This window comes from Aulonocara sp. 'chitande type north' Nkhata Bay, linkage group LG3 (assembly GCF_057382095.1).
Source record: "Aulonocara sp. 'chitande type north' Nkhata Bay isolate Kocher_YH1m ecotype deep benthic linkage group LG3, A_spYH_male_GT1.1, whole genome shotgun sequence".
Classification (NCBI taxonomy): Eukaryota; Metazoa; Chordata; class Actinopteri; order Cichliformes; family Cichlidae; genus Aulonocara; species Aulonocara sp. 'chitande type north' Nkhata Bay.
This window is the reverse complement of record NC_141346.1, coordinates 3,846,290-3,865,053: the sequence shown is the minus strand read 5'-3', so window position 1 is coordinate 3,865,053 and position 18,764 is coordinate 3,846,290. Positions and strand designations below refer to the sequence as shown.

Below are 18,764 nucleotides of genomic sequence, written 5' to 3'. Positions count from 1 at the left end.
AGATTCAATCGATCAATCAGTTGTTGGGTTTGCTCTGGTAGGGTGTTGCTGTGATTTGATGCTGTAAAAAAAACAAAACGAAGTTAATGCTGTGGGACCAACATGTTGATGATAATGAGCAGAGTCATAGTCAGCCTGTGCTCTCTGAGGTGCTGCTTTCACACACTGAGCTGTGATGGACTGAGAAGGACAGCTGGGACACTTCATGAAGGACCTTTGTGAGCCGGACACACAGCAGCACGCTGACGTGAGAACAGGAAGTGATGAAAGCGGGTATCTCTCCGTAGCTCAGAGCCCACGTGCTCAGTCTACATCCAGACACCATGAAGCCAGCAGCCACCCCTCTGCTCCTCCTCCTCGGTGAGTCCCTCACTCATTTATTTCCAGCAGAGACTCTGACAGCAGCTCACAGTCTGTATATTATAACATAATATAATATAGGTTATACAAGGTTGCACTGCCAAATATCAGCTATTCCACTAATTAGGAGTTTGTACAGCTTAAGACAGTTTGTGCTGTCAGAACAAACCGTACATTGATTTTAATTACAAGTGCATAAACAGTATATTTGTTTTGGTTTGTTACAACGATGTGTCATATTACTTTTAGAAGTAACTGTGTTACATGGCTGGCCTGATCTGAACCTGAGTGATAGTCTGTTATTGGATTACTATGTCCAGAATCAGTTTGTCCATAACAAACACCATGTCCATAAGTGCACATGGGACCAGGACACCATTCGTTTCAAATGCACAGCCATGATTTTGTAATGGTGTCATCAGATGTTCAGCTGTATGTCTTCAACATTCAAGTGAAGACAGGAGCTGAGCTGTCAACTGCTGACTAGGGCTGGGTATCGTCACTGATTTCTAGAATCGATTCAATTCCGATTCACAAGGTCCCGATTCGATTTAATTCGATTTGATTTAAATCTGGGAAATTTTGACAGTCAGAAATATAATTCAGATCAGTACATTTACATATTTTTGTATCTATAAAAAGGAAGCTGACACACGCAAGACTTTATCACAGGTGTGAGCGTCACAGCAGAGGCCTTTGTGTCAAAGCAGCTGAAGATAAAACACAGAAAAACATGAAGGTGATTTTCCTGGCCTGGGATTTTATAAAAATAATCTGCAGTACATCAAAAACGAAAGAAAACCATTAATTAATGAACATTACCTCTGACATTACAGCGGTTTTATTAGAGACACGGCGTTTTGCATTTTGAATAATTTTAAAAAGTTTAAATTTGTTCAGTATTGAACGGCAGAAATTAGGTTTTCTTTTCGGAAGAATGTAAAAGGGAAAAAAACAGCGGCCGACAGCCTGTAAGCAACAGTAGACTTGTGCGTAACAAGCAAGCGAATAATGAAGAAAGGGAGAGAGAGAGAGAGAGAGAGAGAGAGAGGGGGAGGGAGAGAGGGAGAGAGAGAGGGAGAGGGAGGGAGAGAGAGAGAGAGCTGTGCATCGCGATGGAAGCAAAACAGTAAAAGTCAGAGTGAATTCATGACGATGTTTATGTGAAGCGTTTGGATCTTCTTTTGCTGCTGGTTCGGTCAATATTGTTTGGAGAGACATCAAACTAACAGCTTTAGAATCGGCTCATAAAGGGCGTGAACACAAAGCGCCGACCCACCCACAGATCAGAATCAGCGAGCTGTCGGCTTTCAGCCCCGACCGTGAGAAAGGCGACATCTAACTGATTCTGATCCGCGGGTCGCGCTGTGTGTTTAAGTCTATGTGCAGAATCCCTGTACCTGCTCTCATTTACTGTCTTAACTGTTTGGTGGTTCTTGAAATTTTGTGAGATGTCACCTGAGATTCTGGCATTTCGGGCAAAATAAATTTATATTAAAAAATCGATTCAGGATTTTAATGAATCGATTTTACGTTATCCAAGCCAGAATCGATTTTAATCGATGAATCGATTATAAAAACCCACCCCTACTGCTGACCACTGGGTGGTGAGTTGGATCAGGTGGTGGGGGAGGATGTTGAGCAGGCCTGGTGCACCTCGCCTCTGTCAGTGCGCCCCAGGGCAGCTGTGGCTACAATGTAGCTGCCATCGCCAGTGTGTGAATGTGTGTGTGAATGTGTGGATGACTGAATGTAGTGTGAAGCGCTTTGGGGTCCTTGGGGACTAGAAAAGCGCTGTACAAATGCAGGACATTCACCTAACCAGATAGTGAGGGTGTGCTGGAAATGCCTAGCAAAGGCCACATTCCATGACATCTTCAACTCCCACCTCCAGCAGAACCACATCATCATCATTTCAAACGAGGCTGAGAACACTGAGTTTGAAAGGGCCATGTTCTGCACCTTAGCTGTTAAGTATACTTCATGGGGCTGCAGCTGGAGAGTTAGTAAAGTAAAAAGATAACAAAAGATGGCTCTTTACTGTCATTGCACATTCATACTTGGTACAATAGTACATTGAAACTGGAAACTGTCCTACGTCAGCACTACACACAACTAAACACAACACAACACAGTATCTTTAAAGTAGATTTTTGTTTAAGTGCAAGAAAGGTATGAGCAAAAAAGGAATGACTTTCAATGGAGCAACGGTGGACATTTGGTCTGACAAAGCTAGATGTGGTAGAGGGGTTGCTCTGTAGCTTTTTGGATGTTGCTGTAGGCTTTATCCAGAAACCCTCTTTTGTTCTTACTGGAGTGGCCATTCCTGTTGTGATAGTGGACCATGCTTGTTTCTTTAGCTGTGCCATTTTTGCCTCCTTTGTTTACGTTGCCTGTTGGGTTTGCCCCTGGCAAGAACCATCCACGGAGACCCTGGAGTTCTTATTATAGCCTATTACTGGGGGCGAGGTTGCTGAAGTAGTTCTACAACTCTTTGGTGGCCAGGCCCCTAAGGTGGATGAGGTTCACCCTGAGTTTCTTAAGGGCCAATTGGCTCTTTGTATGATCACGTGCACGAGGGAGATGTCTGAGACAAGTGCCGTTCCTGCAGCTCGAACCCCACTCACTCTCAGTTAGCTCCCCCGTAGCACTGCTCTTTATTGTGGTTAGATGAGTATACATAGGTTCATTAACATATGACATCTTATACAGGCATACATGTGAACAAAGAGTACCAGTATGTGTGTGTGTGTGTGTGTGTACATGTGCGTGTGTTTGTATGTCAAGTGTATGTCACTTTTGATAGTGTTATATGTTTAAAAGTAACCTAGTCAGTTTTGAAGATTAACAATTGCTAACACTGAGCAGTGCTGATTTTCTAACACTGGAAAATAACTCAAAATGTTAGAAATATTCCAGTGTTAGAAAATCAGCACTGCTCAGTGTTAGCAATTGTTAATCTTCAAAACTGACTAGGTTACTTTTAAACATATAACACTGTCAAACGTGTTAATTTAACACTCAACAGTGTTGTATTTAACACTCAGAGGTGTGGACCCATATAGACACTCTCCAGTGTTAATTTAACACTGGAGATTTTGCTGTGTACTCTTTCAAGGATGTTTGATATGAAAGGAAGGTTGGAGATTGGCCTATAATTAGCTAAGACTGCTGGGTCTAGAGATGCTTTTTGAGTAAAGGTTTAACTACAGCCAGCTTGAAGGCCTGTGGTACATAGCTGATCATTAGAGATAGGTTGATCATATTTAAGATTGAAGAATTAATTAATGGCAGGACTTCTTTGAGCAGTTTTGTAGGAATGGGGTCTAAAAGACACGTTGATGGTTTGGAGGAAGTAATTATTGAAGTTAACTCAGAAAGATCAATTGAAGAAAAAGAGTCTAACTTAACATCAATGGTACTAAGAGTAGCTGTAGATAATATTACATCTGTGGGATGATTATTGGTAATTTTTTCTCTAATGATAAAAATTTTATTTGTGAAGAAGTTCATGAAGTCATTACTAGTTAACGTTAAAGGGATGGTTGGCTCAAAAGAGCTCTGACTGTTTGTCAGCCTGGCTACAGTGCTGAAGAGAAACCTGGGGTTGTTCTTATTTTCTTCAATCAGTGATGAATAGTAAGATGTTCTGGCTTTGCGGAGGGCTTTCTTATAAAGCAGCAAACTATTTCTCCAGGCTAAATGATGATCCTCTAAATTTGTGACACGCCATTTCCTCTCCAGATTACGAGTCATCTGCTTTAGGGTACGTGTTTGAGAATTATACCACGGAGTCAGGTACTTCTGATTAGAGACCTTAGTTTTCACAGGAGCTACAGTATCCAGAGTCGTACGTAGTGAGGAGGTGAAATTATTAACAAGAAAATCGACCTCTGTTGGAGCAGCGTTCAGATAGCTGCTTTGCTCTGTGTTGGTACAGGGCATTGGAGATGATAACAGTGGGTGGATTATATTCTTAAACTTAGTTACAGCCCTTTCAGAAAGACATCTACTTTGATAAAGTCTACTCTCCACCGCTGGGTAATCAATTATTGTAAATGTAAATGTTATCAGGAAATGATCAGACAGGGGAGAGTTTTCAGGAAACACTGTTAAATGTTCAGTTTCTATGCCATATGTTAAAACAAGATCTAGAGTGTGATTAAAGTGGTGGGTGGGTTCTTTTACATTTTGAGAGAAGCCAATTGAGTCTAATAACAGATTAAATGCCATGTTGAGGCTGTCATTTTTAGCATCTACATGGATGTTAAAATCACCCACAATAATTATTTTATCTGAGCTCAGAACTAAATTAGATATAAAGTCTGAGAAATCAGACAGAAACTCTGTGTAAGGCCCAGGTGGACGATAGATGATAACAAGTAAGACTGGTTTCTGAGTTTCACAGCTGGGGTGGACGAGGCTAAGCATCATTGGAAGCTGACACAGTCTCTATGGAGATGGGTTTTTGGGGGGGTAGCAGGAGGAGAGAAGCTGCAGAGAGGCGTGTAAGACTGCAACTCTGCTTCCTGGTCCCAACTCTGGATAGTCATATTTTGGGGGGTTTAATAAATTTGTCCATATTTCTAGAAATGAGAGCTGCTCCATCCAAAGTGGGATGGATGCCGTCTCTCCTAACAAGACCAGGTTTCCTCCAGAAGGTTTGCCAATTTTCTATGAAGCCCACATCGTTTCTGGGACACCACTCAGACAGCCAGCAATTTAAGGAGAACATGCGGCTAAACATGTCACTCCTGGTCTGATTGGGGAGGGGACCAGAGAAAACTACAGAGTCCGACATTGTTTTAGCAAAGTTGCACACCGATTCAATATTGATTTTAGTGACCTCCGATTGGCGTAACCGGGTGTCATTACTGCCGACGTGAATTATGATTTTACTGAATTTACGTTTACCCTTAGCCAGCAGTTTTAAATTTCCTTCAATGTCGCCTGCTCTGGCCCCTGGAAGACAATTGACTATGGTTGCCGGTGTCTCTAGCTTCACATGTCTGAGAACAGAATCATTACCAGAGGATGACGTGTATGAAGTGAGATTAATTTCAGCTTGGTCATGTGACGTTCAGCAGAGATGGAGGAGCTCTGCTTACTAAGCTGACTAATGTTTGAAGGAAATTAAATCATGTGGTGCTGCTGTCAGGTACTTTACAGAGCACCAGACGGTATCTTCTCCTTTTTCCCTTTGAGAAACATAACTGCTCTTTATTGCTACTGGCTGCCATAAAGTAATCATGTTTAATTAAACAGAGTCATAAAGGCCACTCTAAGTGGGAGTGGGTGGAGTCAGGTGGAGCTCCTCGATCAACTCTTGAGCTGGAGCTTGTGTGAGTTCTTGTGTATAAACAAAGCTGAACTGAATAGTGCAGAATGTACTGAGGTAAATCCACAAAGAGCAGAAACCTGATAACCAGCAGAGGTCAGCTGATCACAGCCTGTGTCGTTGATATGTGTTACAGGTGTGTGTGTGTGTGTGTGGGTTTTATAATGATATGATGTGTTGCAGGTGTGTGTGTGTGTGTGTGGGTTTTATAATGATATGATGTGTTGCAGGTGTGTGTGTGTGTGTGTGTTGCAGGTGTGTGTGTGTGTGTGTGGGTTTTATAATGATATGATGTGTTGCAGGTGTGTGTGTGTGTGTGCGTGTGCGTGTGTGTGTGTGTGTGTGTGTGTGTGTGTGTGTGTTATAATGATGTGATGTGTTGCAGGTGTGTGTGTGCTGCTGCTGTCTGCACCGACTGTTTCTGCAGGTGAGTTGATGGAAGTTAAACAATCAGTGAGACTCCAAAAGAACACAAATACACTTACTGTGTGTGTGTGTGTGTGTGTGTGTGTGTGTGTGTGTGTGTGTCTGTGTGTGTGTCTGTGTGTGTGTTTGTGTGTGTGTGTGTGTTTGTCTGTATGTTTGTGTGTGTGTGTGTGTGTTTATATGTATGTGTGTGTGTGTGTGTGTTTGTGTGTGTGTTTGTCTGTATGTTTGTGTGTGTGTGTTTATATGTATGTGTGTGTGTGTGTTTATATGTATGTGTGTGTGTGTGTTTGTGTGTGTGTGTTTATATGTATGTGTGTGTGTGTTTATATGTATGTGTGTGTGTGTTTATATGTATGTGTGTGTGTGTGTGTGTGTTTGTCTGTATGTTTGTGTGTGTGTGTTTATATGTATGTGTGTGTGTGTTTATATGTATGTGTGTGTGTGTGTTTGTGTGTGTGTGTTTATATGTATGTGTGTGTTTATATGTATGTGTGTATGTGTGTGTGTGTGTGTGTGTGTATGTGTGTATGTGTGTGTGTGTTTGTGTGTTTGTGTGTGTGTGCGTGTGTGCGTGTGTGTGTGTCCTCCAGTGTCTCTGTCTGTCAGTCCAAACCTTCAGCAGGTCTTCAGAGGATCTTCTTCAGTGGATCTGAGTTGTGTTGATGATGGACAGACAGCTGAAGGATGGACAGTGAAGGGGACCAGAGGAGGACCCACTGAGGACTGTGGAGCAGCTGTTTTGGGCTTTGGGAGGCTTCTTGGTTCCTACTGTGTTGTGGATCTTTCTGCTCCCAGTGAAACCTTCTGGTGTGAGGACTCCTCTGGACAGCAGAGTGACAACGTCTCCCTCAGTGTCCAATCAGACACTACAGGTGAGATGTTCCAGCTGTGTCTCTGTCTCTGTGTGACTCTGCTCTCATTAACTCTGTTTGTCTCTGATGGTCAGATAAAGATGTCATCCTGGAGATCCCTGCACTTCCTGTGACGACAGGAAGTGATGTCATTCTGCGCTGCAGGAAAAGGAATGGTGCCACAGTCAAAGCTTATTTCTACATCAAAGGAAGTTCTGTTGGTCCTAAACCAGAGCACATCATCACTAACATCACGCAGGCTGATGAAGGTCTCTACTGTTCTACTGATCAGGGTGCAAAGTCTCCTCAGAGCTCTCTGAGGGTCAGAGGTCAGAACATTGACATCACTTCCTGTTTAAAAAATGATGTAACATTGTGACCTGATAATAAACTAACTGAACCATCTTCATCATCTCTCCTGCAGATCCTCCCAAAATCATCCATCCTCCTCCTCCTCACTGTCCTCCTCCTTCAAGCACCTCCACAAACTTTGCTCCTCCAGTAAAAACTCCTCTCACTTGTCCTCCCTCCCCTCCTCTCTCAGCATCCACCTGTCCTCCTCCTCCCTCTCTCCTGGTCCCAGTTGTAGCAGGTCTGGTCTCTGGGGTTCTCTTGGTTCTGGTTCTGTGTTTGGTTCTGTTCCTCTGCTGGAAACTTAAAGGTATGCAAGCTCTCACTTACCTGATATGAACAGTTGTAATCCGATTACTGTGTTGACCTTCTGACCCTACATAAATTAAATGACTGGGTCACCTCTGTCCAGATCAGTGGGTTTTACTCATCCAAACATGCAGTTATGGTGGGTTTGAATGTATACTCCAGTGATGCTGCTCAGTGATTCTTCAATTTCCTCTGTGACCTTTCCAAATAAAGTGTGCATTTTATTAAACATTTTATGTGTCTAACCTCTGACACATAAAGCTATGTTGTGCCACAATTTGTTCTTTTAGTTTGGAAGATGTCACTATGTAGTATAAAAAGAATAAATTAAATTAATTAATCCAACTTTATTTATATAGCACTTTTAAAAACAACAAAGTTGACCAAAGTGCTTTCCAATAATAAAACAGAGATAGCAGTTAAAAACCATACTATAAGCATACAATAAAATCAATAAACAAAATAAATATATAATTGAAAAATAAGATAAAAATAAATCAACATGAGTAGAATAAACAATAAGATATACAATGTATAAGATTAGCAAAGTAAAAAGATTAAGAATGACCAACAGCTGACTAAAAACTGACTACAAACTGACTCTGATAATACTCCTAGAAAGCCTTTGAAAAAAAGTGTGTTTTTAAAAGTGATTTAAACATTTCAAGTGTTGAGGCCAGCCTAATATGGAGGGGCAGTTTGTTCCATAGTTTGGGGGCCACAACAGCGAAAGCTCGGTCCCCTCGGTGTTTCAGTCTCCACATGGGGACAGCAAGGAGTGACTGGTCAGATGATCTGAGAGACCTTTGTGGAGTGTATTGGTGTAAAAGGTCTGACAGGTAAGAAGGAGCCAGGCCATTTAAGACTTTAAAAGCAAGCAATAAAATTTTAAAATGAATTCTAAAATGGACAGGCAACCAGTGTAAGGAGGCAAGAACAGGGGTAGTGTGCTCATGTTTGCGTGTCCCTGTCAGCAGGCGAGCAGCAGCATTCTGGACCATTTGCAAGCGTGATAGTGAAGCCTGATCAATGCCAATATATAAAGTCCATTACAATAATCAAGGCGAGTGGTCACAAATGCGTGCAACACTCTCTCCAAGTCACAAAAAGAAATAAAAGGTTTAACTTCAGAGAGCTGCCTCAACTGAAAAAAGCTTTTCCTCACCACTGTATTTACTTGTTTGTCCATTTTAAGAGCTGTGTCAAATTTTACTCCAAGGTTGGTGACAATTGATTTGACACACGATGTAAGAGGACCCAAGTCAGATGGAGGGACACCAGGTCCATTCGGCCCAAATATAATGACTTCAGTCTTCTTTTCGTTAAAGTTTAAAAAATTCAGAGCCAACCATGCTCTGATATCCTTAAGACATTCTAAAATAGGCCTGAGGGGGTTAAGGTCATTGTGTTTCATCGGTAGATAAATTTGACAATCATCTGCATAAAAATGAAATGAGACTTTATGTTTTTTAATAATATGGCCAAGGGGAAGTAAATAAATACTAAAAAGAAGGGGCCCAAGGATGGATCCTTGAGGTACACCACATGGGAGGGGGGCGGAAGATGAATGAAACTTACCAAGTGAGACAAAAACTTCTGTCAGACAGGTCTGACTTGAACCACTTCAAGGCAGTGCCTCTAATTCCAACATGATGTTCTAGACGATAAATCAAAATATTGTGATCTACTGTATCAAAAGCTGCTGTGAGATCCAAAAGCACAAGTAAGACAGACTTCCCAGAGTCAGCAGTTAGTAAGATATCATTAAAAACTCTCAAAAGTGCAGTCTCTGTGCTGTGAAGGGCTTTAAAACCAGATTGAAATACCTCAAAAATGTTTTGACTCTCTAAAAAAGTCTGCAGCTGTGAGCACACTTCTTTTTCTAAAATTAGAACCAAAGGGAAGCTTGGAAATAGGCCTGAAATTACTCAACAAAGAGGCATCCAAGCCAGGGCGTTTCAGCAGAGGCTGGACCCCTGCCTGTTTAAAAATTACAGGTACATTGCCTAAAGTCAGGCTGCTGTTTATAAGCCTTTGAATATAAGGTCCAATAGTGCCCCAAACTTCTTTAAAAAAGCGAGGGGGAAGAACATCACTGGGAGAGCCAGACTTGATTTGGGTGACAATTTTACCCAGTTTAAATAGAGACACAGGTTCAAAATGGCTAAAAATTGCTAAAGGCGTAAAAATAACAGAAGGGTCATAAGAAGGGGGTAAAATATGTGCTCTAATAGATAAAATCTTCTCCACAAAGAAATTTAAAAAAGCTTCACAAGTTTCAGCAGAAGCTTCTGTACAGTTGGATTGGGGAGGGTTAAGAACAGAGCTTAAAATACTAAATAAGACACGGGGCTTATGGCAGTTGTCATTAATAACACCTGCAAAATAGGCGGATTTCTGGTTCTTGACAATTTTCTGATATCTATGCCAGCTATCTCTTAAGATATCATAAGACACTTGTAGCTTGTCTTTTTCCCATTTGTGTTCTGCTTTTCTGCACTCTCTTCGAGCAGCCCGAGTGATGTCGTTCAGCCACGGCTCAGACTTCAATTTAGGCCGCCTGAACTTCAGAGGAGCAACAGTATCCAGAATGATTTGACAAGTAGATAAGAATTTTGCAGTCAGCACCTCAGTGTCAGCACAGACTGAGAGCTCTGAGTCAACATTAAAGGCCTTATTAAAGGAGGTAGAAAACTAGACGGCACTTGATGGTTTAAACATGCGAGAAGCAGTAGGAGGGCCACAGGTAGTGATATTACAGGGAAGAGAAGTTTCAAACAATACAGGCATATGATCAGAAAAGACGAAATCATAAATTTGAATATTATAAAAAGGTTAACCATAAGACAAAACCAGATCCAGAGTGTGTCCATATTTATGAGTGGGACCAGTGACAGACTGCAAAACATTAAAAGCATCAAGTAGGTTTAAAAAGTCCTTTGCCAAAGGTTTAGTAGGACAACACAAATGAATATTCATATCACCCAAGATTAAAACCTTGTCATACTTTGGCATTATTTCAGCCAAGAACTCAGAGAAGTCGTTAACAAAGTTCCTATTATATTTTGGTGGACGGTAGATCACCGCACAAAGAACAGGATGACTGCTACCAAGCTCAAACATATTCAGTTCAAAACTGGAGAAAGTGACAGGTGACAGCTGGCGACAGTGAAAAGTAGATTTATAAACTGTGGCCACTCCTCCACCTCGGCCCGTAGTCCTTGGTGAGTTAAAATACAAACAATTTGGCGGTAATAGTTCTGAGAAAGAGCTTAACTCACCGTCACTTAGCCAGGTTTCTGTCACACAGAGGAAATCCAGATTATGAGAGGTGAAGAAATCCTTCAATATGAACGTTTTATTTGCTAGCGACCTAGCATTAACAAGGGCAAACCTGGTAGGGTCCGTCAGACCGGTGACAGCCATCCAGGGAACCTGTTTCAGTTGCCGAAGATTCCGCGGATTCACTCCACCGCAGCGAAGATGAGGTAAGAGAAGGCGGGGATGCTGGATCTCTTCAGCCAAGCCGACAACAGGTACCAGCCAGGTGCCAATAGGTTCCAGGAAGCGACAGGAGACAAAACGCCAGTGCAAAGGTCTGAATTCAGTCAGAGTGCATTCGGAAACTAATCTGTTACTGCCAGATGAAAGAGCCAAATACGATTTTAGTTTCACGAGTGGCCCGCTGCGTTTTCCCCGACGTTTAAATCGCTTCCTCTTATGAGATGTGGTAGGGGTGTAATCCAGGTGATGCGGTACTCCAGATAGTAGCGGAGGTAGAAAAGAGTCCTGTCTATCAGCGTTAGTCCTTCCCAAATTCTCTGTGGCAAATCGAATATTTAACAGAGCTTCACGATCGTAGGTCAATAGAGAGTCAGCGTTGTTCAATAAAAGTGACAAAAACAATAGAAACACGCAGAGCAAAAGTGGATCCGACAACCGTGGACGGCGAGCCATGCACACCGGCGCCATCTTACACGTCATCAAAGTCATCCAGATAGTCAACCCATGACTACAGTGGGGCAAAAAAGTATTTAGTCAGCCACCGATTGTGCAAGTTCCCCCACTTAAAATGATGACAGAGGTCAGTAATTTGCACCAGAGGTACACGTCAACTTTGAGAGACAGAATGTGAAAAAAAAATCCATGAATTCACATGGTAGGATTTGTAAAGAATTTATCCGTAAATCAGGGTGGCAAATAAGTATTTGGTCAATAACAAAAATACAACTCAATACTTTGTAACATAACCTTTGTTGGCAATAACAGAGGAGAGGAGGGAAGAGGAAGCTGAGGGCGGGAGACAGAGTGGAGGTGAGTCACATGATGTGACATCATCATGCCCGTTTGTGTTCGTGGCAGCCACGACTAATAAAGTTTGATGGTTCCTCCTCCTGCAGTTGCATCACGCCCACTTCCTGTATCGGCCCTGCCCGGACTTCCCTCCCAGCATGCTTTGCACCTGCCTGCGCTCCAGCCTGAGGTTGACGACCTTCAGCAGGGCGGGAGGCTCGCCACCCGACAACCGCTGCCCGGGAGATGGGGCGTTACCACGGTTACTGCTGCAGAGAAACACAGATGTGTCCGATTACCTGTGGACCTGTCACCTAAGCTCGCAGCTGGCACACAGGTGAGGCTCCACCCACCACCACCTGTCCACAGTCAGAGACAGCAGAGCATAACCTTTGTCCTCCTGTCCTCCGCTGGCTCTGGCTTGTTTCCTGGTCCTGGTTCTGGTCTTGGTCCTCAGTCTGGTCCAAGGTGTGTGGAGGCAGCAGTGTGTGTGCTTGCTGTCCTGGAGGCTGATGGAGACTCTGAGCAGAGCTGGAGGACGAGGACGCAGAGACATCTACGCTGAGATGCTGGACGAGCCTCACACCTGTCCTGTGACGCAGGTAGGTCCCACTCTCACCTGTCTTCCTTACAGGTGAGTGTGGAGCATGCTCAGTGTGCTCTGTGTCCCTGCAGTACCGCGTGTCCTCGGCGGTCCGGCAGTACCTCGGTGTGTCGGAGCTCCTGGAGTCCCTGCAGACTGGCTGCTGGTCTTCGGCCCCTCTGAGCTCTCTGCTGCCCCCTGATGGCTCCAACCTGACCTCCGCCCAGATCAACGGGTTCCTGTCCTGGTCTTGCAGGACTCTGTCCTCCGAGCCTCGGGGTGGAGACGCTGTCAGGTAAGGTGACAGCAGCTCCCACATGAAGTCGTGTGATTACGTACCAATGGTTTTTGCCGGTTTGTGTGTCAGGCAGCGCCCCCTGCTGCTGGTCGGCGTGCTGGAGCTGCCGTCACAGACGTCTGAGTTCAAACACTCGATGCAGCTCAGAGACGCCGCGGGAGCTGCAGCCTGCGTGCTGACGGAGAGCAGCGAGGAGGAGGAGGGAGCGCAGAGGGCGGTCTTTAACAGCGCCTGGATCGGTACAATGCACGCACACAGACACACACACAGGGACACACAGCTTTATTCTTTAATGTGTGTGTGTGTGTGCTGCAGGTTGTCTGGTGGGTGTGGTGCAGTTCACCATGGTGACAGAGAGATTCCTCCAATCAGATTTCCCCTCCTACCAACACCTGGACCAGGACAGGTTCATCACACACAAACACTGCAGGTACACACACGCACAACCTGCAGCATGCTGACTGCTCATTGGTCCACTCTCTGTGATGTAAGAGGGCGTCTGATTGGTTCAGGGTGTGAGCTTCCTTCCTGGTTGTAAACATTATGAGTTAAATAAAGCTGGGTTCAATTCACAGGGTTTACCTGCAGTTCTCTCTGGACCACCTGCACATCCTGAGTCCATCTGTTGCCATGGAGACACACCTGAGACACAAGGGGGAGGAGCCAGGAGGGGATGTCACTGCCAGGAAGCAGACAGTAGAAGAAGAAGAAGAGACTGCTGGGAGTAAAAGGAGGAGAAGAGAAGAAGAAGAAGCCAACTCCGGCAACCCCTGGCCCTGTGTCTCCATGGTGATCAGGGTGGAGCAGAAGGAGGGTGTGTCCTGGAGGAATACAGGGGCGGAGGCAGAGGATCAGGAGGCAGGGCTGAGACTGTGCTTCTCAGTGAAAGCTGCTGTGATTGGTCCAGTGGTCAGCTGGAGGCGGGACCCAAAGAATGAGCCAATGACAGAGAAAGAAAGTGAACAAAAGCAGGAGAGAAAGGTGAGAGACGCACCTGTGTGTGTTTACCTGAGCTCACCTGGATACACAGTTACGTGTGTGTGTGTGTGTGTGTGTGTGTGTGTGTGTGTGTGTGCGTGCGTGCGTGCGTGCAGGTGGTGCTGGTGTTCTCAGGTGTGTGTACGCGGTGGTTTCCTGTCCTCCAGCCTGGATGTTTCTACAGACTCATCGCCGCTAACACTCAGGTATCAACCCAGCTTTGATGATGTCACTAAGGGGCGTGGTCAGAGGTTGGCCTCATCGGTCTCTGCTCTCTGATATTAGTACACATGAACACGTTTTTCAGCTTTAACTGTAGTTGTTCACACACTGAGGTTAATTATGGAGTTCCACAGGGTTCAATGCTTGGACCAGTTCTGTTTACATTATACATGCTTCCCTTAGGCAGCATCATCAAAACACAGCTTACATTTTTACTGCTATGCAGATGACTCCCACCATTCCTGTTTGTGGGGAGTTGATCTGACCTGAATCCTTGCAGCTGATTGGCCCATGTGTCTGTCAATCAGGATCCCAGTGTTCTGATTGGCTGTGGAGTTTCTGAGCGCAGTGGGGTGGATCTCCACGCTGAGTCGACCCTACAAGTCAGACGTGGTTGGAGATTCCACACTCTGACACGCCCACTGCTGCTGCCCACCTGCAGACAGGTAACACTCGGTTTGCTCCCCGTCTTCCTCCAGGACCCTTAAACTTTTTTTTTTAGAGATTGACAGACCATGTGACTTTCACGCATTGCATTGTGGGTACAAGTGGCAACAAAATCAAAACACTGCATTAAGCGCTAGCATTTCCAGCACTTTGGGGTCCTTCGGGACTAAGTAAAGAATACAAATACAGGCCATTTACCGTTTATTTAGCTGTTGTTAAATATTTTATCTCCTGTACAGGCCAACACAATCTGTTTGTTGTTTCAGGTTGTAGTGTTACACAACATTTTCAGATCTAATATAAATAAAATGAGTGTTTCGTAATTCATTCAATTTATTGTCTTTATTTATAACTGGCATCATTGTTTCATTCTATTATAGAATCTTACAAGAAAGAGGCAACATTGTAAAAATCCATCAGCTTTATTAGCTGCTTCCTGAAAAACAAATCAACAATGCAAAGAAAAAAAACTTTGCTAACAACAAACTGGAAAACAGTTATTCATCACTTGCTTGCTTCAATACAACCCTTGGGCACATATATGCAGACGTTTCGTGGCTGTTTCGATATCGCTCTCTCTCTTAACCAATCAGATCTGGCTGTGGTAGCAGCTTTAAACTCGGTATGACCCAGGCTGATAGAGGGGCCAGTCTGGATCACATTCCTGCATTTTGTTTCTGGTTTTCCTACAAAACACAACAAACATTAGCCCGCAAAGCCACAGTGAACAAAGCAGCATAGCAACGAATTCAATTCAAATCAATATAAGACTTATTTGTAACCTACATCATCAATCATGTTGTGATAAATTACGTAATAACTCCAACAGAAGACTTAATAATACAACACAGTTAATAATACAGCAGCTTCTTGCCATTTTTGTGTTTCTTTTTATTACTGTGTGACTGTTTTCGTGTGAAAGCCTGCGTGCGCTAGTACCGCTTGCCACTCGTTCCCACAATCCTTTGCGGTTTTACCCCAGAATGACGTCATATTTTTAATGTCTCTTCTCTGTGTTTTCAGGCCGTCCCACCCACAGTCTTGTCCGTCTCAGAGGTCTTAGACTGCAGGTAAACTGCTCGTCCCTCACTGAGTCGCCCCCTGTGGCCATCCGAGGAACTGCAGCTGCAGCCTGCTTTAAACTCTTACTGGTGTGTGTGTGTGTGTGTGTGTGTGTGTGTGTGTGTGTGTGTGTGTGTGTGTGTGTGTGTGTGTGTGTGTGTGTGTTTCAGCTCAGAGCTGGTGTGTTTTCAGGGTGTGGTGTCTGAAAGGATCAGTGTGAACAACAGGACCGCCCACTCTGGACACACACACTCAGGTACAAACACACAGGTGGTTTGTGTATCAGGCTTTTTCTGCTGTGAAGTTGTAACATGGGGGTCTATGGGGGCGACTCACTGCTGCCTCTGCTGGACACTAGAGGAACTGCAGGCATCAGTGCTTCAGGTCTGAGTCTCAGGTCTGACTGTTAGCTGAATGTGTGTGTGCAGGTGTGCGTCTCACTCTTTGTGACCAAGCTGGGAGGAGTCTGCAGGTGTACCTGGACTTAAGCCACACCCCCTACCCACCTGGCCTGTTGCCGGGTAACACTCTGCTGTTGTCTGGTTTCCAGAGGAGGCTGTCCAGGTGAGACACACATAGACAGGCTTATAAAAGTTTGGACTCTTTATTTGGACTCATTTCCAACAATGTCAGCCCCAATAAAGTTATGGATCATCTTGCATCAATAGGCTGCTGGTTTTCTTTACTGGTTTCAGGTGTTACCAGCAAAATAGTTGTTTGATCATCTGGAATGTACCCAGATTTATTTATTTAGACAGAGATCTTGACCCCCCAATGTTCAATACAAAGTCACGCCCATGGTTACGTACCTGTGCGGTTTACCTGTGTGTGTGTTTCAGGACAGGAAGTGTGTACTGCACGTACTTACCTGTCAGCTCCATAACTGTGGTCTCCCTGGGAGACACCAGGTAAGTTTACAGGTAAAGTCTGGTTCACGTGTTTGTCGTGCTGTTGTTTATTTGTTTGTTTGGTTTCTATCAGCTCGGCCCAGCCTCCTCCTCCTGCTCCCATCATGCACCTGGGTGAGTGGGCTCTGAGCAGCAAGCAGAGGTGCGCTGTGGGACAGGTCAAAGGTCACGTGGTGTGTTTCCTGTTCCTGCAACTGCAGTGGAGCTGCTCGCTGTGTGGCAGCGTGTACACACAGGTACTGCATAAAATACACACAGTGTGTACAGGATGTGTTTAGTGTCAGTTTCTCGGGTGCAGTGAAAGTACTCAGAGTGCTTCATGTGTTGTTAGCGTGTTGGTGGCGTGTTAGTGTTGGTGCAGTAAGTAAAGTGTCGTTTTGGAGGAAACTGCTCACGATTTCAGGTGTGTGTGTTTACCTGTTGCTCTCTCTCTCTCAGGGCTGCAGCAGCTCTCAGTGTCACTCGACCTCGTCAGTGTTTCAGTCCAAAGCAAAGTAAGAGCAGCTTCCTGTTGAGCTCACCTGCTGATACGTGTTAATCACCTGGATGAGTCAGGTGACAGTCACATGATCAAACCATGTGGCTCTGCTCTTCCATCAGGCTGGTGATCGATGACGGGACAGGTGAGGCTCACGTCTGGTTCTCAGCTGCTCTGGTTCCTGCTCTGCTGGGATTGGCTGATGCTCAGTGGGAGGGGCTTCAGAGAGCACTCAGGGTCAGAGGTCACATCAGAGTCTTCCCTCGTGGGCAGAGCCAGGTCAGTAGCACCTGTCAGGTGTATATGTTTACCTGTCACAGGTGAGTCACGTGCTCATCGTCGTCTTTAGACTTTATTTTGTCTTTAAAATTTAAGATGAGGCTTTAACTGTGAAAGGGCACATCCTGTTTGCATCCTGGTAACAGCTCCGTCTGCTCACACCTTACTGCTGAACTGGTTTGGGGGAGTGGCCACTTCCACCTTTAAAAGTCTGTAGGTGTGACGGACCCACGCTGGGCTCACGTGAACAGGAGGGAGGGGCCTTACAGCCGTGTGTTTCAGCGAGACTCAGGTCGTGCCCCTGACTCCACCCACTCGACCTGATGAAGCAGCAGGTGGTGTAGTTCTGAGGGTAATCAGGGCTGACTGTGAATGCCACACCTCCCACATGGAGGGTGGAGACCACAGGGGAGGGGCAGGACAGCGAGAGGCATTTAGGACTCGGGTCACACCAGGAGAACCCACAGGGCCCCTCCACCCACAGGTGGAGCTGTGTTAAAAGACCCTGCAGACTGAAACGTCCTGTGGTCAGAGGAGGTGAAACGAGAAGAAGATGCAGCTACAACCCAAAGAACAGCGTCCACACAGTGAAGCACGGTGGGGACGCTGTGGGGGGGCCACCACAGAGAGAAACAGGCGTCCTGCAGGACGTTTCCACAGGGCCGAGCCGTGAGTCTGCAGAGACATAACCTCTGTGTCTGTCTCAGGTGTGTGACGGGGACGCTGACGACTTCCTCCTCCACTTCCTGTTGTGTCTGTGCAGCAGTGATGTCATGATTCGGCCGCTCAGCCTCACCTGCAGGAAACACACCAACCAGAGACCAGAAGGTAACCCCACCCTCACACACCACCCTCACCACCCTGACTGCAACCTTCAGAGTCGTGTGTGTGTGTTTCAGAGGTGAGGAGGTTCACTCGAGGAGACAGAGAGTTCCTGACCAGACTGGCTCCTCCCCTTCAGCTCACCTGTCTGCACCTCCACCCTGACTGAGCTCCACCTGCTTCGTTCTGACTTCATCTGTTCTACGTGTTCGTACAAATAAAACTTTATAGTTCCTCCTCCTGTCACACGGTATCTCACCTTCACTGACCCTGACGCTGGTGATCAGGGTCAGAGGTCACACGAAGCTCTCTGGGTTTAACAGGTCATGTGACCCTTCTACAGGAAGTGATCCCTGTGAGTGGCGCCCACATCGGAGACGTTCTCAGATGGTGATTCATGAAACCTAATTGGTAAAACTAAACACTGAACGTGTTTCGGTTTGTTTACAGAGGTCAGACGGTGAAAGCTTCAGCCTGACCAGGAAAGAATCAGTCCTCTTTAAATCACACTTACTTTAAATGAATTCCTCCTCACCTTCATGTGTTTTGTATTATTGCATCTTATACTGAAAGAGTTCATCCATCGACACATTTGAATCCTGCAACATTTCACCGTGTCAGTTTGTCATGAATTGGACTATTTTAGGATTTCAGTTCATCTTTCCAATAAAGCTGGCAGCTCTGAAACAGCTGTTCTCTCTGAGGCTGTTTTGCATGTAAATAAAAGTGAAATAATTAAATGTTCTGTGAACAGAC

At 45.1% G+C, this 18,764-nt stretch overlaps 2 protein-coding genes across 2 annotated transcripts; both read left to right on the top strand.

Moving 5' to 3' along the window:
• Nucleotides 1–323: 323 nt before the first annotated feature.
• LOC147333561 (uncharacterized) lies at nucleotides 324–10,237 on the top strand. Its single transcript, XM_086285807.1, has 6 exons — nucleotides 324–360; nucleotides 6,084–6,125; nucleotides 6,718–6,999; nucleotides 7,074–7,307; nucleotides 7,403–7,639; nucleotides 10,152–10,237. Exons 1-6 carry the CDS (start codon nucleotides 324–326, stop codon nucleotides 10,235–10,237), a joined length of 918 nt encoding a protein of 305 aa, XP_086141933.1.
• Nucleotides 10,238–11,142: 905 nt separating this feature from the next.
• Nucleotides 11,143–18,764, top strand: LOC147333560 (CST complex subunit CTC1-like). Its single transcript, XM_086285806.1, has 19 exons — nucleotides 11,143–11,226; nucleotides 11,908–11,952; nucleotides 12,039–12,268; nucleotides 12,389–12,533; nucleotides 12,607–12,809; nucleotides 12,882–13,051; nucleotides 13,128–13,242; nucleotides 13,388–13,793; nucleotides 13,907–13,996; nucleotides 14,321–14,458; nucleotides 15,483–15,529; nucleotides 15,692–15,777; nucleotides 15,950–16,085; nucleotides 16,361–16,429; nucleotides 16,503–16,665; nucleotides 16,868–16,923; nucleotides 17,030–17,186; nucleotides 17,894–18,014; nucleotides 18,086–18,764. The coding sequence occupies exons 1-19, from the start codon at nucleotides 11,143–11,145 to the stop codon at nucleotides 18,175–18,177; spliced, it is 2,553 nt and encodes an 850-aa protein (XP_086141932.1). The 3' UTR covers nucleotides 18,178–18,764.